Here is a 25,702-nt window from a genome sequence, read left to right as displayed (position 1 = left end):
AGCAACAAAGCAAGGATGTGGGTTGAAAAACATTTCTGAACAACCCTAAAACTTTTTAAGACATGAGGGTATACAGTCAGAACTTGATACTTGAGTGAAGTTTTTAGTGGAAAAATTCAACATTTTTCTCTAGGTTTTGCCTAACACGGCGAAATGGTTAAGGGTTTTGTTTCTGGTGTTGCTATTCTATTTGATATTCTTGTTGGGGATAAGAAGCAGAGCAATACACCATAGCAATACTGATTTGCAAGAAGCAAAACCTTCAACTCTTTCTTTTTAAATTCAGAATCACATTTTTTTGTTCTACACACCCAGTTTTGGAGTTGCAAATTGTGTGTTTTTTACATCTTGGTTCACAGTTATAAACCGCAAAGGCATAACTGAACACGGAAGTATAGACAGGACACTTCTGAGCCTCCCACTCATTTATCTTTTTAAATTTAAGGCAACACATCTCCACAGCGATGGTTCAGCATTAGCTAAATGACTCTACACTCGACAGCAAAAGAGCAGGAGGTCGCAGGAGTCCCTGAGTCACCCAGGCCTACTAAAGCCCCTTCCCTACTTGAGCGGTGCTAAACCAATTGTGCACCACCACTTGGGGAATCCCAGTCGGCTAGTTACGTCCATCTAGGCTCGCATTCACAAAGCTGGGACCAAACAGCTCCACCTGTGCTCAGGGAAAGGCTTTTACTGGCTTAGCTACAAGGAAGGCCACCTCAAGTAAAAAGTAATACAACAATAACACAAATTCTGAGAGTAATAACAAGAGAAGTGAGAGCAGTATAATGTCATCAATGTCCTTAAGAAGATCCTAAAAGTTATAAAAGGGAATTGCTATGGAAACTTTGGTTTACAGATTTGTTTACTGCATAAAGCAGTTTTTTAAAGCCCAGTTTTGTCTGGATGACTACTACAGAGCAGTACCATATAGTACAGCTGCATTTTTACAATGTATAAAATACAAGTATACAAAACCAGATTTGTTGTATTTGGTATGACCTTCAGCTGTACCCTTTTTGTAAGTAGTGATTTCAAGTATATATAAATTTCAAAATGCTTTTTTTCCTATAAACTGTTTTACATGATATTGTGATGCACTGGTTTTAAACTATTTTGTTATAATTGCACACAGCAAGTATATTAATACTACTGACTTCCTATTGCTTTTCAGAAATAAATGCACAAGTCAACTACAGAGCCACAGTCAAATATCTGTAGGCACTGAAACACATGGATCAACTTCTATTCCTGCTATGCTACTAAAAGCTATCAAAGTAGCTTTATAAAACTTAGTTCATAATTTTAATGAAAAATACAGCTTTTTAATAAAACAAAAACAAACCGATAAAGGTGTATCCTGTATGTTTTGCCTGAGATGTTATTCCATTATTGGTAGTCAGATTACAGCCAATAAAAATCAAAAGTTCCACATAGTATGAGTACATGGTGTATTCAAACCAGGTACCCCTATGTACATAACAACACCTTATGTTTCCATCTCCAGCCCAAACAAATGCATGCAAACAGACCTCAGCGATGTTCTTCTCATTCAATTTCTAAAGCAACTACCAGATCAGCACGTGTGGTTGATGGTGGCCAACAGTGCAGTATACATCTGTCCAAACTGTTCACAGATATGTGAGGTCAACAAAAAGACTAGTGCTTAGTGACCAGCTTATTGCAAATTGCTACTCTAAAAAATGAGATCAGAAACATTATAAATTTAAATGATTTCTTACTCTCTCATGAAAGGTTCTATATAAGTAAACCAAAGTTGGCATTGTGCTACAATCCCATCATACTAAAAAACATGATTTGTATTGTGTTAATAATCATAATTTGTGACCTCAATATCCATCCATTTTCTAACTGCTTTATCCAGTACAGGCTCACTTGTAGAGGCGAAGCCTAACCCGGCAAGTAACGGGCGCAAGGCAAGATACACCTTGGACGGGACGTCACTTCCTCACAGGCCACATATACTGTAGATACAAACACACACACCATCACACCAGAGACACTTTTACAAATGCCAATTAATCTAGCAGAATGTCTTTGGACTGTGGGAGGAAACTGGAGTACCTAAAGGGAAGCCACACAAACACAGGAGAACACACAAACTCCACCCAGGGGGCCCCGGTGCTCCGAGGCAGCAATGCTAACCACAGATCCGCTGCGCTGTCCACCTCTAAACAGAAAACACTAAGAAACAAATTCAAACAAATGGTGTGTTGCTCTTACCCTGCTAAACACAAACTAATCTCCTTATTTCAAAACGTAACACTTTGTCTCATAATTCAGCTTACATTACTCATAGGACTTTCACAAAATGGTTCTCTTCTAAAGCTAGCAAATAATTTCATTTAACTCTCCTTAAATCATTGAAACTAATCTGAAGTACCGTTGATTCCTAGAGCGGGCCAACACTAAGAAAATATCCAAAACACATTTTTAGAAAAGCAAAATGGCCAGTGGTTGTTTTCTCCCCATAAAAGACAGGAGTTTTCCATGTGCAGCCCTGAAAAGCCACTGTAATATAGTGCTAAAAAGTCCTGCAACTGAAGGGGGAGTGGTAATGTCTAGATACGGAAAAAACTTTTCTTTTTCTATGGAGGACAGTGTTGTTTGTTTTTTGCACAGAGAATTGTGGAAAGCAATGCGATGCTGGGGGGTGAGAGTGTGGCACAACTGTCCCTTGGCATTCCCTTCCCTGGGGTAAGGAATGATTACCTTGCTGCGACGCGTCAATGGAAGGCTGTTTGCAGTCCTGTGCGTAGTGTCCGCTGACCCCACAGTTGTAGCACGAGATGTTGCCATTCTTTTTCATGCCCACTCCATTGTTCGTGCCAGGTACCATGCTGACTGAGGGGTAGACGGGTGAATAGAAACGGCTAAAGGCAGCCATCTGCTGTAGGCCATAGCCTGCCTGGGTACCCAGCACGTGGTCCGAGTGGGTGTGCATGAGGGGGCCACTGGGGTAGGGTGAGGGGGCAGGCGGGAAAAAAGGCAGCTGTGTGGCACCGTTGCTCTGGTGCGCCTGGTTGAGGTAGCTGCTGTTGCACAGCGAAGTCACGTGGAAAAAAGGTGGGACGCTGAAGACTTGGCAAGGCAGGTGGGGAGGGAAGAAGAAATTGTGCACATGGCTGCTTCCACAGCTGCCACGGCAACCGCAGGCTCCACAGCTCAGCTGCTGAGGGGTAGGCGGCTGCTGCTGCTGCTGCTGCTGCTGCTGAGAGACCCCACTGGAGCTGCCACAGCTGGTGCTGTTGATGTAGGAGGTGCTGTCGCTCTGAGCTGTGCTGTGGGTTAGAGCAGGGCTGGGGCTGGGTGCTGGGCCAGGAGTATGCGTAGGCACAGCAGCTGGCACCATGGTCTTCACCTGACCTACAGTAGGGGTTCCTGTTGTTACCGGGGAAGGCAGCATGGAGCTGGGAACAGACAAGCTGAAGGTGGGAGGTAGGCCAGAGGGTAGGGGTACCCCAGGGGGTTTGGCGTGCGGCTCAGCAAGAGGCAGCCCAGAACCCAGGGCAGGCTCCGTATTGGGATAGGTCGGCTGGTGGGGAGACACGTAGGAGGGGCCCGGAGATATCATACTAATGGCACCCACAGGAGGCTGGTGTGGGGAGGTACTGCTGCTCTCGGAGGCAGCTTGCGGGGCACCCGTTTTGAAGCGTTGGATGAGGGGCTGCAGAGCTAGGCTGCCAGGCTGTGGAGGCAGGGCCAGTGGGGAGGGGTTAAAAGGTGGAGGAAGCGGGGCAGGCTCCAGGAGTTGCTTCTCAGATTCTCCCGCAGCCACAGGGCTAGGCAGGTCCATAGGGGCTGGCATTATCAATCCTCCAGCTGTCTTGCCATCAAGGATCTGTTGAGGAACTGCACCCTCTGTCTTGGTTGCTCCATTCTGGACCACATACTGCATGGGGTGCATGAAAGAGAGCTGAGTGAACTTGGATGCACTAAGTGGGCTCTCTGGCCTTGCCACTCCATCCTTCAGCATCACTGGAAGCAGCGGGCGCACTGTTGCAACAGCTGCACCAACAGCACTCTTGGGAGAGAGGAAGCTGTCTGCTTTGTCTTTGCTGGAATCGTCTGAGTTACTGTCAGTGTCTACCCAAAGAGAAGAGAAGAGAAAAACAGTCGCTCCGTGTTAGTCCAGAAGACCAGTTACACTGCAAACACTGTACTTAAACATTTCCCACCTTCTTGTTACTAACACAATATCATTGACAATGCTGTTTAAAACACTCAAAACATTTTTATAACATACAAGTAAAGGTTATTCATTTTCTTCCTCAAAATATTTTGTAGTAAAAGTAAAACATACATTTCTTTTTAGGAACATCTGTGTACAGACAAACATCTGACTTGCAAGAAATGTGACAACAGGATATTTTTTTCATATTGTTTTTGCAACAAAATCAGAGTGGGTATAAGTAGGCTAGCACTGCCAGATACACTGGCCTTTAAGACATTTGTTGCCTTTATATTGTGCTGGAAAGAATATAATTTATATACAATGACAATGTTGCAGGTATTACAAACCAATACAATACAACTGTAACTATGCTATGCATAAAGACATTTTCTATGTAAAAGAACTGTCATGAAGATAATTAAAAAAGGAGGAACTGCCTGTGATCGATGGGTAGTCACCCAATAGAGCTAAGCTCCATCTACCGCCGATTGTGATTCGTGAATTAACACTGCTAAGCACGAGAGAGACTGACAGGAAAGTTAAGGTGTCTATCACAGTCTATTTTACTCCCTAGTTTATTAACTAGGGAGTAAAATCAACCTTAATTAATGGTGAAGTCCTGCTGTACTTTGCCAAGTTAGCGGGCAATCTGAGAAGCTATAAAAAGTTTTTAGTGGTAGGCAACATTCTTATATTGTGACTTGTTCAACATTTTGTTGGGTTTCTTTTACATTTATTGCATCACTTTGATTTATTTGTATATGATAAAGGGGCTAACTAAACTATTTCGGATGTAAAATATTGTCTATTGTCATATGGCATTTCATCATTTCTTTAGTATGTTAAACGATGCTTATTTAAATACGTTATTCCATTTACAGTTAGATTGCTTTTATAGAAATATAGTTCAACAAATCCATCCATAATAGTAATAACTGAATTATTCCAGTTTAGGCTCTCAGCGTGCTGAATCAAATGAATTATTCAGGTGTGTACTTTACCAGTCTGTATTATCTGTCAGTAAATTGATTTAGAAGCTTCATAATTGTCATTGTAAAAATCTATGACACTGAAACAGGAAAATAAACATCAGTGAGTGAAAGTTAAGTAAAACAGACCAGTGATGAATTAAAATGTAAAACTTTTTTTAATGTGGTTAAGTAGAGTCAAGTTGCACAATTTTGTTTGCAACAAATCCTAACAAGACACTCAAAGCATGCAACAGCACCTAAAACTGATAGAGATAGTGGTGCATGTACAAAATGACAATGGACTCACTGACATCGCAGGAAGACACAGATTATAAGACTGAGATTGACATAAGTGGTTGTGAATTGGCTGTGAATTGCAGGGCAGGCCTGAGGAAAAACAGCACCCAGCTGTGCGGTCCAGGGTTCAATTTGAAGAACTCCAAAACAAAATGATTGGCTGTTTTCTTGCAGTGGAAACTTGGGTGTAGAATATGTGGAGGCTTCCAATTTAACGTTTTTCTCTGCTAGAGGCATGGATATTGCTTCTTAAGGGGCTGAATGTCTGATTTTGTCGTTTGGGGAAAAATAAACCAAGTTCATGTCACTGTGGAAAAATATTTAATGAGCACAAAGTCAGCTGTTCACAGTGCAGCTACAAAAATTCTAGAAACAGCTAAACAAGAAATTCTGCTTAATGTCATTGCTAAAATTGAAGCAGCAACATTGGGAACTACTGCTCACGTGTTAATGACAGCTTAATACATAGCAAAAATGAATGGTCTGTAAACAGATCTTGAGAGCCCGACTAATTTGCAGCAGATGAATGGGTTTGAAATGGGATTACTTCACACCTGAACTGTCTGTGGTGATATTGCAGATCACATTTCCATTTTAAGAAGAAAACTGTTGCCTAGATAACTGACAAGGATTTGTAGATAACAATACTAGTTCATGAAACAACACACAATTTCGGTGAGGGGCAGGGCTGGTATTCAATACTGTACCAATGAGAATTAAATTCTACTTGCATAACTGACCACAATACACTGTGAAATTCGTTGCCTGTTAAAGAACGTCTGCTTTGTACAATAAAAATCCAAGAAGGAAAATCAATGCTTAAGGCAAATAGAGTTAATATTTTCTACTATTTTGCATATTTGAATATTTTCCAATTGCTGAATTTCACGGTAGTTCTAAAAGCTCATTTCAAATAACGTCACTCACTTTAAGAAGATTTTACTATTATGCAATATGTCATTTAAAGAACATCCATCAATCCATTTTCTACACACTTTATACAGTACAGGGTGGCGGGGGAACTGGATCCTATTTCAGGATACACCAGACACACACACTCACACCAGGGACAATCTTCTCAGAAGCCTACCAGTGTGTTTTCGGACAGTGAGTGGAAACTGGAGCACCTGAAGGAAACCCATGCGAACGCACTCCACACAGATAATATTTCAGCTCTGGAATTTTACCCACTTGCCCCAGTAGTGCAAGGCAGCAATGCTAACCACTGTACCACAGCGCTGCCCCGTTATAGGAACATGCGAGGAGTGAATTCTACACAGAAACGTATTCGGTGACTAAGTGGTCAATGCCTCGCTCTCACCTTTGTCCTTCTCGTCCTCACTCTCCAAGCTCTCTCGGCCATCATGTCGTGGACTTGAAGGGGAGCTGTAGCACTCAGAGGACGTCTCTCCACAGGTGTCCTGTCCTGAGCCAGGATCCAGCCTCAGATCTGACGTTCATGGAGAGAAAGCAGACTTTAGAGCAGATCTAACAGTCAGCTAAAGCAACGCTTTCTGTTTGAATAGAACAAATCATTTTATACATTCATACAATTTATGAGGCATATGTCAATAGAGAGCACAGAAGCTGGCTGCTAGTTTTTTTCGTGGGTTTAATTCATTCAAGAAAAAAAATGGCTGACTTCAAACATTTTTTTCTTTTTTGGAAGGCCAACATTTACATTTTGGACAGCTAAAATTCCATCTGTCAGATTATGGATGTCAGCAAATGGGAGTAATGGCAAATGAAGGAAAATATCGGCTAATATTGGCAACTGATTCCAAGACATGCAATGAGATAAATTAATTTCTGGGCAGCTGGATAGCTGACATGACCATGAGTCATCCAAGGATCAAAAGCCAGAATATTATATTAAATTTTATATCAGTTTCAGAGATTGAACATCTGGTTTCCTCAGACATTTAAAGGCTAGATCTTCCAGATTAAATAGGGCTAACCTTTTCAGACACATGAACACAAGATAAATTATTAGTTTTCTATGGCCATTACTTTGTGACTGTTGTGGTCTGAATAGACATAGTATAGGACAAACTTACATGAGGAACCATAAAGTAGACAACTGGGGGATAGTCAGAAATGGCTTTATATCTGACATTTCAGAGATGTGTTTTCTTCATAAGAAAAAAAAAGGAAACTGTATAACTCTGGAGGTTCTATTAACTGGTAAATGCTGATTAGAGTCTGATTCAAATGTTAGTTGACTGACTAAATCCATTTGTGAAATTGACAGGCTGCAAAATGCCAATGATAGTGGGCTATAGAAACCGCATTAGAAAGCAATTATACAGTGGAAATACACTGATGTTAAATTGTGATTTTGACTTTCATATGACTTGTCTTTCCTCCACCTTGTGCACTTAACTATGAATTCAGGTTAAACTAAAAATCTACAATACGTGCACAGGGACATGACACACAATACACCTATACCCTGGAGACATGGTTTGCACTCTAAACAATTCCCAATAAAATGACACCAGGAATCACTGCACAGTTATTTTGTTTCATTTACAAGCAGAAATCTGATACTCCATCAATTTCAAACCATGCGCTACAGATATTCACATTATACTATTTGTTATTGTATCATTATTAAACTGTCATACCCATAACGGTGTCTGAGCCAAAAGGATTACAGTGTAGCAGTCACATTTCTTTGTAAAATAGATTTTCACTGTGCTCTGACAGCGTTCTCAAATAATATGGATGTACTGTAGCACTGCCAAATTTCTTCAAAACCTATTTTCACCCAACAGAAGATACCAAGTATGACACTAGTTACCTTTGGCTACACTTGTAATGAAGCAACATCCTAGTTTTGTTGTTAAGAATCACATTGCTCAGAACTCTACAAGTAAAGAGAGGTTTACTTTTTCCATCATTCTAAGCACAAAAGTGCATTTTATTTGTATTTCATATTTCCATTGTATTCTAAAGTAATTTGGAATAAATCACAAATGTTTTATTCATAGCAGTGGTAAACTTTGACCTTAAAATTAGAATGATCAAAATATTATAATACATTTAGTTTGCTGAATAAAGAGGGAAACTAGCCAGAGGACAGGACTGGAAACTATGTGGCAGTGCATTTAGGACAAAGAACAGAAGGTACATATTTACCCAAACAGTGGATGAAGAATGGAAAAAGCTAAACAAGCCATGCTGTAGATGCCGACATCCTGACTACTATCAAGGTAAAAGGGCTGGATTGAGATACTTGGATCAATGAACTACTAACTACTAAACAGGACAGATGAGCAGAAAGGCTTCCTTGAGTCTGTAACTTTTGTTTTCATATTCTAGTTTTCAGTTATGTTAAGAACTAAAGTATTTGAACTGGAAGTTAAGAAACTGAATATGCATGTGCCATATTTCAATAAATAACTAAATTTATAGTTTTATGTTTCATTGAAATGATGAAGTAATTTAATCAGCATTAACAGCGGGTGTAAGACTATTGATAGATTCGGTTTGTGTTGCGACATCTATAATTTGTAGTAGCCCATCACTGAGACTAGCCATAGTTCTCTTTAGAGGAAATGCTAAAGTCTAAAAGTTTAACAGGAAGAATAGGAAAAAAAAGAAAAGAGAAAAACTGATGGAAATTTTAATCTAGTAAATAATTCACGTCTATCTGTGAGACTTCAAAAAGGAAACAGAGCTGTTAAAACAGATATAGTCAGATCTCTACTTTTAAACAGCATTCAAAAGCATTCAAAGTGGTGGTATAAGTGGTATTAAGCACTAAATCGCATTTGGAATGGTCTAGGACTCTAGGTGATATTAAGCACTAAAATACACAGTTACAAAAAGCAAAAAAAAAACATTACAAAAAGTAATGTAAGTAAAAACCCTGACAAGCACTAAAAAATGATCTTACTTTACAATTTCGTTTTTCATTGTTTCATTGTTTTAGAAGACACCGCAAATGTTAAGGAAAAAAAAATACATAATTCAAAGAGAATTGTGTATCAGTTACATCCTGGAAACTAACATAAGCATGGTCACAAAAGGCACACTACCTTTCCCAGTAGCTGGACGTACGAGCTGTTCAGGAGGTTGTCTCATGACCCCATTTGTGATGTAGCTGATTCTGTTATCCCCTTTTTTCCCCTTCTCTCTGAGGAAAGACAACAAAATACTTGATGGAACAGACTGAGCTTCTTCACAGCGTCAGGGAGGAGTGATATTCACCCCATGGTACAAAAACACTGGGATTAAATTGAGGAAGTGAGTTCATACATAAAAAAAACTAAGCAATATCACATACTAAGTTTGCAAATGCAACCAACAAGAAAATAAAAGCGAGATTTTTTACAATATTTCAACCCTCCTTTGTGAAAAGTAATTACCAATTTTTGTGACTGATGCCTTTCTAGCTGTACTCATTTATTGAGTTTGAGCAATTCGTGTAAAGCACCTTGCTTGACTAATTTCAATATGATAATTACTTTAATGTTTTAAGCCCTAAATGAAACAAAAGTATTGAAAACCACTGTTTGTCCTGTAATTGTAACCTTGCAGATGTTCTAAACAGAGAAGGGCATTTGGCTCATCTCTCATTCATTTACAGTCAAGGGATTAAACCCTGAGCTACTCTAGCAACCTTTTCTTTGTGCAAATGTACTTTTTTGCCTGTTTTATGTTAACTGACCCTTGGCATGTTAAATAATACACAAATCAGATCAATTGTGTCTAGTCTAGTTTGTTCTGAAAGCTGACCTATCATAGATGTAAATTTCACACATCAGTAAAGGAGCCGTACGAGAAGCCAGGCAAGAACAGTAGCTAAAAATGTGCTTCTAACAGCACCAGCTGGCACCTGGTTTCAGCCACTATAACCTTCTTATAAACTCACCTGTCAGCTGGAGACCTTATTTTCTTCTTGCTCCCAGAATGCATACTCCAGTTCTCATCACTTAGATGCTATAAATCAAAAGAGGAGCATTTCAAAACATTCAAATAACACAGAGCAGCACTGGCATATAGCCACAAACTTATATCCATTCGCAAGATGTAGGTACTGTGGCTAAATAAAAGGCAAAAACTCCACCGCGACATCAAGTCTGTTCATGAAATGACATGCACCAAAGTTGCACATTGTTAAAGGCATCATGTATAATGTATAAAGAACAATATTCAAACATTTTAGCAGACTATAATTTTTAAATTAATTTACCTTAACATGTACACAGTTTTAGGTGGAGACAAATCTGTAGTTTGATGCCTCTATCAATACCAGCCAGAAAAGAATATTGTTCCATTCATTATAATTAATGCTGTATTTTAAGTAATGCAGAAAAGAGCTTTGTCACAGAAGTTTGGGTGGTTATTTTCATGCTGTAAAATAAACATATTGCATGCATCAGTCCTTGTTGTGGTTTCATTTAGGACATATACCTTGCAGAAGCATTTTTTTGGCTTAATAACACATATGGTTAATTACACCTACTATAAACCACATTAAATATAATACACAATGATTCAACTATACAACAGATTCAAACACACAGATTCAACTCTGTGCGTTTGGGGGGATACAAAATAAATCCCTATTAACTCTAATATGTAATGCCATATAATCTTGATGTCTTCTCTTGCACACACACACCACAAGACTAGCAGTTTTCAATAACGATAGTCACATGAATCAGGCATGCTGGACTTAGTCCCTGTGCTATGGAATCAAGACGCAGCCTGTGACCTTCAGAGTTTGTGTCTACATAGAGGGCAGTGCTGCGGGGGTAACAGAAAATCTTTAACTCAGTGTCCACAAACACCCACACAGATGGACTTTACATCATCATGGGCCATACAAAACAATAAGCAAATAAAAACACCCTGAAAATCAGAACCTATGTGGTAAACTTGTGTTTTTATGCACAAGAACGACTCCACATACTCCATTTTGAATTTAAAATTTAAAATCAAAATGGAAGGGTTCTTATTTAAATCTCATGTTTTATAAATCAATGTAAAATAAAAACACAATGATAAATATACATTAAATCACTCCAAGTGTGACTTGAGGCACAAGTACTGTAGATACAAAAAAAGGAAAACATAGATATTAAAAATGACTAACATTGTGAGGAAGCAGGTTACTAGATTAAAATAAAAACACCTACTAAAAGTAGCCCAATAAAGATCTAAAAGAAATGCAAAACAAGTGGAACTAAATATGCATATTTATAACTTACATATGATCCCTTAATGTTTAAGAACATCTTTAATGATTTTCTTTTAAAGCATTGAGGTTTTTTTGCTGCCAAGTTAAACAACTGTCAAATGCAGACTGTGCAAGGCCAACACCTGCCTGTCATTAACACCAACCCGGGCCCTTTCAGGAGAGCTTTGCTTTTCTACTGTTTAACAACCAGAACTCCCACCTTTGGATTCCTCACTTCCCACTGCTTCAGTTTCTGTCTCTACATCAATCACTCAGCTTTCTGCACCTCATTACAGAGACGGTACCCCTGTATTAGACTTGGGGAGCATGATGATCGGGGCAGTGAAAGTGAGGATCTCCATACTGTATGTACATCCTTGAAGCCCCCTGGAGTCCCTCTACATAATTATTAACAGAAGCAACAATACATGAGCAGATACCGAAAGAACATTAAAATATCATTTCTGTAATGACCTTCAGGAGACAGCTATTTCAACAACAAAAAGCTTGTTTGAGTTTATGCTACGCTGTTGTCAAGTCATTTGCACCCTATTAATAAACCTCTACTGCAAGCCCCTTGAGAAACAGTAAAGCCTTAGAAAGCACTTAGTAAAATATAAATAAAATAAAATTGTCGCTTACTTTGCCTTTCTCAATAGCCCAATATACTGTATACTTTTCAAAGCCTATTTACCATGACTGCCCCCTTGCAGTGTTAGAAAAAGACAATTATTTAAACCACATTGTCAGACTCGTTCCTGTGTTTCACAGTAATTCTGAAAGATACAAGGCAGATCTTGTGTCAACTGGAGGACATGCATATTACACAATGACACTATCCAGTACTGCAGATGGACAGCTGTGGAAAACGGTTGCACAACAGGCCAAACATCTTTTTATCCTAATTATGGTATTGCACAATCGATTCGAGATGGTGACCTGCACAGCCGCAGACCAGTCATCTCCAGTAATCAAGACTCATCCAGAACATGCATTTATAGTGAAATTCTGTGTAACACAAAACTTGATCTTTTTTTCGGATCTTCTTAATAGCCATCACAATGACACCAAAAAACAGAATGCAAAGTAAAAACAGATGTGAAAACAAACCAGAAATCTGGTGTGAAGGAATAAAATGCAATAGTTTAGTGAAATATATGCCTACTGATAACCACCTGTTGAGATGCAGCAGACGAACAGTAAGGAAGGGCCTACAAACATGGGTGCCCCAGGCTGCTAGCGAGCACAGACGACAGTTTTATTGTACCTGCTCTGAGGCATGTGTGCAAGGCTCCAGACTGGTCTTGAGGACACAGCTCTTTTTCCGCCAGTCGGCCACCCCATTGAGCTCCAAGTGTGGAGTCCTCCGCACTTCCGCCTGTGAGCACTTGGCACCTGGAATGCTTTGAAGGGTGGGAAAAGCACAGAGTTTTTATCAATATCTCAACTGGCTAACAGAGAGAAAACAGCAAGGAGAGGGATACTAACTTACCTAAGGCTGGGGCTTTTGCTGCTGCTGCCATGCTTCTTCCGAGGCCCCACCACATACGGCTCCAGATCTACGGAAACAAACAGGACGGTGACCGACTGGCAGCTGCCATTCCGAGAAAAGCTTTTCAACTCCAAAAGCCACCAGGAGATCCAAAGCATGTACAGTCAAGAGAATGCAGTCCCTCTGCGTGTGTGAGCCTGCTCTGTCGTGAATGAAGCACTAGTGCTGAAGATCGTTCATGCCTAAACCACTGGGAGCATCTCCTTAGTCTTACTGATGTTCAGAGAGAGGATGTTCTCCTGGCACCATGCTGCCAGGGTTTCAACCCTCCCTGTACGCAGACTCTTCACTATCAGGCCGATGACTGTTGTATCGTCCGCAACCTTGATGACGGAGTTTGAGTTATGCCTGGTGACACAATCATGGGTAAATAAGGAGTAGAGGACAGGGCTAAGCACACAGCCTTGGGGGGCTCCAGTGTTTAGAGTCAGGGTAGAGGATATGTTGGTGCCCACCCTCACCACCTGCGGGCGTTCCGTCAAGAAGTCCAGGATCCAATTACAAAGGGAGATGTTCAGTCCCAGGTCCTGGAGCTTGATGACAAGCTTTGTGGGCACCATGGCATTGAATGCTGAGCTGTAATCAACAAACAGCATGCTCACATATGTTCCTTTCTTATCCAGGTGTGAGAGGGCAGTATGGAGGGCAGTGGCAATAGCATCTTCTGTTGACCTGTTCTGGCGATACGCAAATTGCAGTGGGTGTCAGGCAGTGAGAAGGTGATGTATGCTTTGACCAACCGCTTGAAGCACTTCATGATAACTGATGTGAGTGCAACAGGGCAGTAGTCATTCAGGCAGCTGGCTCAGGGTTTCTTAGGAACAGGGACAATGGTGGTTTTCCTAAAGCAGGAAGGAACTATAGACTGAGCTAGAGAGAGATTGAATATGTCCGAGAAGACATCTGCCAGCTGGTCTGCACATGCCTTCAGAACACGGCCAGGGATAGCATCAGGGCCAGGAGCCATGTGTGGATTAGTAACCTGCTCCAGATTCCCACATCCCTTTGTGCCTCATGTTCTTAGTTTTAAATGCACTTCCAAATTGTTTTCACTTGTGCTCAGTGGTTATTGTTTCAACTAAACTCCAGCACACTTTTCAACTCCAGTTACTTAAGAATTAATTTAAATATCTGCATGAGACACCCCAATACTTCAGCAGTTGATCTGGGGTAAAAGAAAGAAGAACACCTTCTAATCATGCGTTGGACCTGGTAAATCGGTACCGTATCAGAAGCAAATGCACACTTGCACACACCTTCTTCCTGACTGGATGCTTCTGAGCAGTCTTCCTTAAAGTGCTCGTTGGTCTTGAAGGGTTTGCCTGGGGGCTGTAAGTTACCTGCAAAAGAAAACAGAAGGTACTGCCACAACTACCTAAGGACGTTACACAAAAACAAGTGAAAAACATTTCACTGTGCTGTTTCAATACAAAACAGCAGGGTAAATCAAATGTTTGAAGCCAAGTACAGGGAAAAACAGATGCACTTAATTACACTTAATCAGAAACCTGTTAATTAACTGCTAGCCTTTCTGGATGCAACTTAAAAAACCAGCATACTGATCCCTGTTGTTCTACAGGAAACAGTAAGAACATTTTTGAAGGATAATACAGGTACATAATGCGTAAGTCTGACCTACACAAAGTTTGCTTTTAGAGGAAGGTACATCATTTTGTACACAATGAAACCTTCAGCTACAGAAGATATGACCCTGAGCCTCTGCCACTGAGCTCTATGCCACCTGAAAACAGAACCACAGTTGTCTGCAGCCCAACCTGACCAACATAGCAAAAAAAAACTACAACCCGATGCAGACAACCACTTAGAACTAAACGAATTTAATATTTGAAACAGTTACATTGCAAACACAATGCTTATTTTACCTTTTTTTCTTTTCGGGGGATCCATATGATTAAGCAACAGATGTGAATATTAATAATTCCCCACATATACACTACTACCCTTCTTCAGCTCTGTAACTTTTTTTTTAAATTATAATTATCACTACCTAATTATAGTTCAGGCTCCACGGCCGAAACGTTGTGTTCTCTTTCTTCTTTTTTTCAGCATGGAATAAACCTATTACTTGTTCCTTTGCAACCTAATTAGTTATCATACAGGCAGCAGTTCGCACTTTTCAGGTGTGAGCACCACAGAATTAGGCTGCTCCCAGCAGAGTTTTATAAAGATCTTATACTGTTCTCGAAAATCAAAGAAAAGGCTGGAACAAGTGGGTTGAGCAGTAACTACATATTGACTATGAATCACTAACAAGAAGCAAAAGCTCTTAGTTTCCAAAGGTTATTTTTAAATGTCACTTACTGTCTAGAATCTAGCTTCCAAAAAACTCCACTACTCCACTGGCTAAACAGGCACTTGTCATTTCATTCAAACTAAGTTCCAGAGCAAAGATCTTGCCATGTAGAAGCTGTTCAATGCATAGGATCTTTTTCTACTGGCAGTGAAAGGGCACTGGGAATACAGAAGACTTGTGTTTTATGCACTAGTTAGGTTCCTGACATAGTGCGTACACCCCAAGTTGTGTATAATCACCCCACTTAGACCCTCCCATTCCCCACACTTAAATAAGTAAAATCAATCATAGGTATATTAGTATATGTGTGCATGTAGTCTAAAATATTATTAAAACAGTAATACAGCAAATACAGTACTGTACCGAATACAATAAAGATCAAAATGAAATTTAATAATAATAAAATGCACAGAACACAGTAGATGCATAGCTCTCACAAATACAGTAACCTTCTCACCATCTCTGACTGCACTAATCCAACATCATTCTTGCCACAAAGACGCGCCAAACTGGTCAGCATCATCATCCCATCCCTGAACATGTTAAATATCTCTATTTTTAACTCCAAATCAGGCAACTTTTCTTGACTTGCTTTCCTCTCTATACTTGTTTTTGGTTTACGAGCCATATTGAGGGTGATGCCACATGATAAAGAAAACACTGGTTTTGACCTGAAGATCTCTGTAAGTAGCTCAGGTACATGCCACACCAGATTTGAATTTGTGACATTTCCTGCACTGCTTTATTTTTTCGTCTGTGACCATGTATTCACTAATTTACATGAAAATATTCTGCGTATAATGCAAGTCTACTGTATCTGCTTCACTGTTTAAGTGGACTGACCAGGCATGTTGCTACGTACGAAAGGGACCTGGAACTCCCACCTCACCACCAAACATACTGTACACAAAGTATCTACAGAACATAAAGTGTTATGTTTAACTGGCACTACTGTCTAAAACTCCAGCACTAGACTAAAAATAACCTATCAAAAAACAAACATCAATAAAAACCACAACCTAAAAAATAGAATCATAGTTATCCTCATCCCTGACCTGAGCGTCCATCCATTTTCTAACTGCTTCTTCTAATTCAGGGTTGCATGGGAGCCATTGCCTATCCCGCTCTTAGCAGGGTACACCCTGGATGGGACGCCAGTCCATCACAGGGCAGACACACAGACAGAAACACACACATACAGTACACTCCCAACCTGACCAAAATAACAAAAAACAACAACCCTGATGCAGCAGACTAATCAAAAGTGAATTAATTTAACCTTTGAGACAGTTACAGTTACATGTTAAATTATTACAGTGGTTATAATTTAACATGTTTCTTTTCAGGGGGCTCAGTGTGGTCATTAACCATGATGGGAATATTAATATTTCTTGATATACACACTGCACATCCTCATGTAATATATTCTTATTTGTTTTAGCACAGTATAGTACAAACAAGCACTTTTTTATGAAGTAAAAGTAATTAATCACTAAATGCAGTGAGATTATATAAATTAAAAAAACAACATTAAGTGATGAAATGACTAAAAACTAAAGAAAGCTATGTAGCAAGAAATGTATTATATGTTGTATTTACAGGAAATAACTTTCTAGTTGACTGTATAATGGATTATTGAAACTTATATATATATTTTGCAGGATTAGAAGCAGGTGTTAGCAGTAGATTGGACCATTTTTGTCTTTACTACTGTTACCATAACTAAAAAGATAGTTATAACCTTTACTTAGTGTATCTTAGTTATGCATCTTAGAAATGCAGTCCATGACGGCCAATGATTAACAAGATGCCTGGGCACTCCTTTTAATTGACACAACCGGAAAGGTGCCGTAGCCTAGCTTTTATATTTTACATTTAGAAACAAATTTACGTAAGTCAGCTGAGAAAGTTTTGTACACATGAATCCCTTTCAGCAGATTAGGCACTAGAACATCTTTTTGCAAATTCCATCCTGATATTATTTTGTGTACTGAAATTGTAACTTATACAATCTATTGATTCAGCCACAAAATCATCTGTGCATTTTTGTTTCCTCCATTGCTCTGTTGCTTTCTGAAGGTGAATGGCGTTGTTTGGGCCCTGGCTTTATCATGTAGTTCATTTGTCATTTTGTTTATTCTCATGCTCATTCAAGTGTTTTGTATTTTTTTCATTATTCATTGGTTTGATCAGCGGCCTCCTCTTAGAGCAGCTTATGAAAACCGCCTCCTTTTCTCAGAAGAGAAGGGCAAACAAAAAGGCAATAAATCATAGGTATGTTTCAAGGCTGCGCTAACAGAATTAGTATCTGTAACGTACAGAGTAACGGCTATGATGTTTGTTATGAGAGCATTCACAGACACGCCTGAAAGGAAACATTAGATGCAAGTTTGCATCACACCAAGAAGATCTAACTCATTGACTGCCCTGCGGTGTTGTATTGATTCTGTGATGGACTCGGCATTAAAAGCCTTTAAAATTTACAAAACGACAGAAAACGTTAACCAGTGTCTGGAACAGTACAGTGAACAGAGACTGGAAGCTGCTCCTTATGCTTGTTTGTTGCTTTAACAGCCATTATCACGCACATTCTCAACATCATTTCACCGACTGTTGCTTGTCCTGTACAGCACAGAATAATTTTATTCTGAGATGAAGGTAAAATTACAGTTTCTTTTTGGATGATGCTTTGTAGTTCTGTCAGATTTGAACATGTGGGAAAACTTCCCCTGCTTCGGCTTGGTTGGGATTCATCATGACATTTAACTGTAAATTCAAATTCAGAAAGACTCAAGACTAGGCAAACATCTGGCAGGCAGCAGTTAATGTTGTCTAACTGCTTATGAAAATGACCTAAAAATAAGTAATACGGACATTTCACTGAAAACAAATTGCAATTAGTCATCAGTATGGCTTTAAAATTACCAGAGAATTTTAATCATACAGACTTTTTAGAATTGCAGTTCATTTATGCATCTTAGTTTCTATAGTATATATTAAGTGAAAATCCAGAAACTTACTGGAAATTATACTGAACACCCAGTACAACATTATAGGCACTAAGAGGGAAAATGTCTGTTATGAACAAAAAAAAATGTTATTTTATTGTAAACTGTTTTATGAGTCATGCACGCGCTATCCAAAAACTTGACAGTTAAAGAAAGATAAAAATGTTTAAAAAGTGACAGGCTAATAAAATGTCTTTTAATACTTAAAATATTAATGTACTGTCACTACAGTAATGTCTGTATTTTGAAATTCCAATTACAAACTTACATACTCAAATTAAAAAACACATCAGCCACTTGTTTAAATGTGAATACCGATCAAGTTTAAAATCACTTTATATATGGCACTGTAATATACAGTAAATGAGCAGTGCAATAATGAAGTACTATGAAACAGCACTGGTCAAACTCTTTGTATAAACTGACCCATTAGAAATGTAATGGCTAAATTGGACTCTCTGCCTTTACATTAATTTTCAGTCTACATACTTTGTGTTCTTTACCAGTCACTACGGGCAAGTGTCTACTGGCAAATCTAAGGTACGAGTTGAACAACACATCAAGTCTAGTATGTTTTCAGGCTGTTTGTATATGATAGTTTTTCAAAATACAGTCTAATGGATATTCATTCTATAGCATTGGAAGTCAAATTCATGGCAGCAAATCTTTACAATCTACAGTGCATTTTCCAACTGTTTCCATTCATCAAATCTAAGCAGAGACAGTATTTAATGTGATCGTAAGAAGGATGGAATTAATTCTCCCATTATAAACGCATAACTAGGTTCATATGAAGTCTACAGTTGCAAGAAAAGTTTCTGCATTAATTGCTCATAAAAATGTGGTCTGATCTTCAACTAAGTCACAATAATAGACGAACACAATCTGCTTAAACTAATGATGCACAAACAATTGTACTTCTTCTTGTCAATATTGAACACATCACTTAAACATTCACAGTATAGGTTGGGAAAATCCAGGTGATTCCAAAGGGTTCACAAACTTTTTCTTGCAACTGTATAAACAGTAGCCATGATCATCAATTAGTTTCTCACAAAGGTCAGAACAATTTCTCATGTCTTTAGCAGTCTGACACAATTCCCACTTAATTTAAACTTAAACTAAGATTGAAAACTATAATAAAAACATTTGAATACCAACTTGCAGTTAACATGATTTTTACAAGCTCCTCAAAATTTTAAATTATACAGTATATATGACATTTAAAAAGTTGGGTTCTGGTTTCTCTTCAGCCACCAATGTGTAGAAATTAAATAATACTACAATAATTATTCATTATGATAACACGTACGCAAAGCAGTTTACAGAGACTGGGGGATGAACTGCTGTATGCATTAAAGTGTGTTTTGTTGCTTACAATTGGACACTGCAAAGCAATTCATCTTAAGGACAAAAACTAAAGATGTTAAGTACGTTGGTCAGGGTTGCACAGTAAGCTTGAATTAGGAATCTAAACTGATCTTGCTTGATTCTCAGAAGTAAACCAGGGCTGGGCCTAGGTGGTACTGGGATGGGAGACCTCCAAGGAAAAACAGGCTGTTGTTGTACAGTAAGTGGTGTTGGTAAATGAATAGTTGGCAGTTTCACTCTGATCTAGAATGTCTAAATCAATATTCTAATGTGCTGATAAGAGAAACGATGCACTTTGCTGCAGGAGGCAAAGTACTTGAGATGAGAAATTGTGGTCCCGACTAGACAGTTATTAAAGATTCCATACTGTTTGTAGGAGTAAGGTTAGTGTTACTTTAGGGTAGTTAACCCCAGCATATGGCTAAAATCCACTCTGGTCTTGTGCAATATGACATTCCTAAGTTTCACCCTTAATTCAACTGCCTGATCTGTTGAGTTTTGGGGTTTCTAGAGCACAATGCCTTATGATTGCACTTTAGAAGTGGGTCTCCTCCTGTTTGTAAAGTACTTTGGGCACCCAACAGGGTGAAAATAACGAGTTAAGTTAATCTTTTCACCACTCGATAAGTTAACAGGTCCTGTTAAGCTAATTACTGAACTGCTTATCTTCTTGATTCAAGAACAGATATTCTCAGATCCTGAACACCCATGACTAGGGGCTCTCCAGCTGATACTAGCAAATCTTTAAGAGGAAATAATATTCAGCACGGTGAACAAGAATTTAGAACTTTCTTTGTCATGATTATTCCAAACCATTTTAAGAGACGTACATAGATATAAGACAAAATTACACTAAATCAAAAACTTGGATTATTCCTGTCCACCAAGGATTCAACATGAGAAACACTCCTGGATGAGCAAATAAAAAGGTTTATTAATTTTTCACCACCAGTTTTTAAACTCTTCCTTTTGAAATTTATACTATCCCTTTCCCAGTTAAGGTAACCCTTCAGTCAATCTGCCTGAAGTCGTAGTCCGCTTCTAATCTAAGAAGAATTGGTACATTTTGCCTAGTATTTTACTTGTAAGTGATTGATCCAAGGATCTAATCCAGACAATTCTTGAAAGAACACAGGGGCTTCCACAGCATTGCTTATTTATAATTCCATTTTCCCCACAATCCTTTGTGTAAAAAGTGCCTCCTGTTATTTATTTTTAATTAATTTCCCCATTGTTCCCACTTGTGTTTACTGGTTCTTGTTTTGTAGTTGGTTCTGAAGAAGTCCACTAACCTAACTTTGTTAATGCATTTGAGGATTTTGAATACTTGAACCAGGCTGACTTGTAGTCTTCTGTAGTCTCCTCTGTTACAGACTAAAAACACTCAGTTGTTTCTGCCCCTAAGTGTAGGGTATTCCTTTATACTGTGGAATACATCTTGCTTTTCTTCTGTGGTTGATTGCAGAGCACCAATATTATTTTTATACACAATATTGTGAACTGATGTTTTAATTTTTTTACTTTCAATGACTGAATATCCTCATTTTTTATTACTACTCCCTATTGTCCATAATCTAGAAGATGTAAATGATATATCAGCATTAACAAAGTTTTTGGTACCTAAATGTAATCTGTATTTCAAAATAAAACACATGCCACATGTTTGCTTGAATTTTAGTCTGCAATTATATCTAAAATGTTTTACATTTTCATACTGTTTCTATACTATGTAATTCCTTTTTCGTAACAACTGCAGTTCACTAACTATACTGCAATCTACAGTGGATTACCGATATAAATCAGGAACAGCAGTGGTTCTAATACAGATCCTTGTGATACTCAACTAATTACATCTCTAATTACAACACTAATTACATATCTCCATTCTGAGCACTCATCCCTTAGCTGTATCCTATTTTCTGTCCACTAAACAGTTCTCAGTTCTAGACTGCCTGCTACCCACAATTTTAAAACTAATTTTTACAGTGAACTTACAAAGGTACTAGCAAAAACATATCTTAAAATCTGAGCATACCATACTGTATGATCCACTACTGATGTTTTCAAACAACTGTGGGAAGTTAGTTAAGCAAGACCTAGTTTCATACAACTAGGTGGTTAAGTTAGCCATGAGATTCAAAGATCATCAGACGTTTCTAGATGACCTTCTTCACCTCCCAGCTGAAGGCCAGACTGTTGTAGGAGCCATGTCAAATAGGTATGGGTTAACGAAGACTACCCAAAAGATTGCCCTGCACAAGCTACACCAGATTTGGGCAATTCACAGCTGCCATCTTATAGACATCCGGACGCTTAGACTGAGTTATAACTCTGGCCTCCACGCTGACATTGATGAAAAGGCTTTTCCAAACAAAACCCAGAAAACAAAATTGCCATAATTTGGCACTTGGGGTTTTCTTAAAATAAAAACTAAAAAAATTAAACTCACTGCGGTGAATTCTGCAACAAAGCCCCTGAATGTTGCTCATGCTTTGTGATTTCATATTGAACACTTCAACAAAAGTTAAAAGGATATATATTTTAAACATCCTTACAGCACACAGACTAATGTACTGAGGAATAATGTCTGAAGTTATAAGATGCATTCACTATGCATACTACTGATCATATACTAATAAGTCAGAAAAAATCTGCTTAAGTAATCAGAACCAGAAATACGCTCTTTTAAATTATGTTCATAATGTTGTGTTTGAAATCACTAGAACTCTGTTCTCAAAACAGCACATTCTACACTATATATGCTCTTCTGCTAATCAGTAAATTTTTGTGCCACATTAAAATGCCTAAGCGGACCTTGAAATAACTGTTAGCTAAGGGAAGGATGAAATGTCCAAACCAATTAAGCACAGCAAGCCTGCTGTGGAGATTTAGGACTAGTGTTTCATGCTTCCAAAGGCAGTGCCTTTTGTCTTGTGATTGTATGATAACTCAAAGGGCACATATTTCCCAAGGCACAAACATGCAGAGCACAGACCATGACTCATGACTTACAATGGCTGCAGCTTGGAGTGGATGAGTCGGAGAGGAAGAAGCTGCAGACCTTCTCAATTCGTCGGAAAGCTTGCGGTGCAGATAAAAACTTCTCCCTGTGGTAAACAAGAGATAACCTTCAGAAACCAAGGGCTATTTTCCAGGCATCCTGTTCTCTTGGGCCTACACTGGGGGAATGGGGAGCAAACAAAAGCAGGCGTATATCCAGAATCCCAAATCCCCTGGATTAAAATATAATAATCTGGCCAGTATAATTAATTAGCCATATAGTGGCTAATATAGTGGTAAAAAAAAAGTCTATCCACAGATTAAAACAACACATAAGCAACACAAAGCAGCAACTCACAATGCCCTTGAGGACAACACTAAAGAAGTATTCTGGAGGCGGCCAGGGTGTGTCAGGGCAGGATGAGAGAATGCTTTAACCTCTGTGCTTCTGCTCTCTCTTTTTGTAATGTAGTGTGTTCGGTTTTCATGTTTTATTGGAACACACAATCTTCACACTTGGTTAGCCATACATCAGTAAGGAGTACTTCAAAGTGGGCAATGCCCTTTGACATGTCTGGGTGAACCCTATTGGGAGATTTCAGAAACTTTTGAGTTCAGGAAGAGAAAGAGTGTAAAAAAAATACAGATTCTTTCTATCCTTACTTGCCACACACCCTCTTGTGCTCCCAAATACTGAGTTTTGAACTCGGAAATTCACCTAATGTGACCGCATCCCAATTGAAATCACTTGAAATCACTGGGCTGAATAAAGTACGCTTTGGATCAAATAATCAAATGTATGTAAGGAAGTACTCAAAATAAAACGTATACTGTACTAAGAATAAATATTAATATCACAATCATAAATACAAATTACTTTTCTATTTTGCATTATATAGTAATTTTCACTCCATAGAATCCTAGAGAGCTTCACACATATGAGGACCTACTTCATCCAAGCTTGAAGTGCTGCACCCACTCAAGCCAACAAGTATCCTTACAGAGCAGATTAAAGTGGACAATTGAGAAATTACTTCAACAATGGTTTTGAGGGAGTAATTTAGCTTGGTTAGACTAAACAAGCCTGGAGTATAATTAAGCCAGGATGTTGAGGTTAACACCCTTAATCTTATAAACCATTCCATAGGATCTGTCATGACCTTAATACTTAGGTAACAAAGTCTATACCATGAGAATGAGCAGAACGAGTACCTGAATTTCTAAAACTAGTCATATAACTAACACGGAAAGATACGTTGGAAATAAAAGCCTGTGAATGTTAAAGTGTTATGTTTAATCTGTTAAAAGGGTTGTTCATTAAAATCACTGAAGTGTTCACTAATTTACTATGTTAAAGCTGGTTTTCTTTGAACTCAGACTGATAAACGTCATCAGTGACAATGTGTCTATACCAGCTGTTTCTCTTCTGCATGTAAAAAGTACTATCAACTGTGGCCTTATGAAGCCAGTATAGCTTATTGGTGCCCATGGATGACTTTTAGTTTAAGGCCTGAGTCTGCAAAACAACCTATAATGCTTTCAATTTGTGGAAAACGAAACTCTGTCAGTAGGAACTTGTTATTCAACTCAAGCTTCCAGAAGGTGGCATTATTGTCACTGAAAGCAAGGCTTTCATCACAGAGCAGACAATGGCTCTCTTTCTACTGTGAAAAATATAGTAGATGAATACTAGATAAAACGTTTACAAATTTTATACATTTATCATGTAAGCCTTATTTTTATTTTTTTCAGATCCCATTTAACCATAACATATACTTAAATGGGATCTAAATAAAAAATCTTAAATAGACCAATTATTAATTTTGTTGACACATTTTTCCAAGAGGAAAACAAGAGGATGTATACTTGCATCCGTTTATACACCTGGGCATCTTAATGGAGCAATACGAGTGAAATACCTCGTTCAAACGTAAAACAAAAGTGCCCTGCCTGGGATTTGAGCCCACATTTGTCCTGTTCCAAGTCCAGAGCACAAAACCAGTTCCCCACACGGATCTCAGGGTATTACCATTTACTGTGAGACAGAACGTATTGTTGAGGAAAAAGAGTATTACCATTTCTAACCACTTTTTCTCCCTCTATATAGTATACCCTATATTGCCAAGTTAAACATTTTCTCCAATGCTGAAAAAAAACACTGAAATACAACAAACCTTAAAGTTCGCTCCAGTTCTCTGCTTTCCAACTCATCTCCTTGGCTCAGCAATCTCAAAATGCCCTTTTCGAACGACTCTGTGGACTGCTCCTTTGGAAGCTTCATTTCAGATGGGTGACAAAGGGAAAATGATAAAGAATGCCATCAGGTTGGCAAACCATTTTCAGTGTTGCTTCAGTAGTTTTAAGAATACAATAGTCCACTGTACACAGAAACAAACTAATAGGGATGAGAACAATTTTTATTGTTGGAAAGCTAAAAATATATATCATTAGAACAAAACAATACTAAGAGATACATTCAAGCTGCAAGTGATGACAGTTTCACATCATACCCATCAGATAAAGGTACCTTTGGACCATTATTACTTTGAACCACAAACACAGGTGATCTCATGAATACACAATCATACACTATAGTTTGCGTGCTTTTGAGAAAATGAACTGTGTAAACTTTTGAAAACAGAACGGTAGGGGGCTATCAACTGCCTCAACCAGTAAGGAGACTTGCTCTGACCAGTGGTTGAAATCTTCTTATCCCTGCAAGTGGCAGTATGCCATTGACAGACCACCAACAAGACCATCAAGATAAATCTTGTGTTCGTCAACTAGGTCGCTCTTGGCTTTCA

The 25,702-nt window shown here is 38.6% G+C and overlaps 1 protein-coding gene across 3 annotated transcripts in view; it reads right to left on the bottom strand.

Moving 5' to 3' along the window:
• Window positions 1–25,702, bottom strand: part of zcchc2 (zinc finger, CCHC domain containing 2) — a 61,870-nt gene that overhangs the window by 4,413 nt on the left and 31,755 nt on the right. For 2 of the 3 annotated variants that reach the window (XM_088919366.1, XM_088919365.1), the window contains exons 5-13: window positions 25,073–25,173; window positions 22,911–23,005; window positions 14,462–14,545; window positions 13,146–13,212; window positions 12,921–13,056; window positions 10,343–10,410; window positions 9,507–9,604; window positions 6,785–6,913; window positions 2,734–4,107 (exon numbers count right to left, since the gene is read on the bottom strand). In XM_088919366.1, coding sequence (XP_088775492.1) covers window positions 2,734–4,107; window positions 6,785–6,913; window positions 9,507–9,604; window positions 10,343–10,410; window positions 12,921–13,056; window positions 13,146–13,212; window positions 14,462–14,545; window positions 22,911–23,005; window positions 25,073–25,173 — 2,152 coding nt within the window. Of the gene's footprint in view, window positions 1–1,777; window positions 1,986–2,733; window positions 4,108–6,784; window positions 6,914–9,506; window positions 9,605–10,342; window positions 10,411–12,920; window positions 13,057–13,145; window positions 13,213–14,461; window positions 14,546–22,910; window positions 23,006–25,072; window positions 25,174–25,702 lie in introns of those variants that run through there. The other variant, XM_088919367.1, reaches the window with a different exon arrangement.

The sequence above is a fragment of the Atractosteus spatula genome, chromosome 6 (genome assembly GCF_055471065.1).
Source record: "Atractosteus spatula isolate fAtrSpa1 chromosome 6, fAtrSpa1.hap1, whole genome shotgun sequence".
Taxonomy (NCBI): domain Eukaryota; kingdom Metazoa; phylum Chordata; class Actinopteri; order Semionotiformes; family Lepisosteidae; genus Atractosteus; species Atractosteus spatula.
This window is presented reverse-complemented; position numbering and strand designations above follow the sequence as displayed.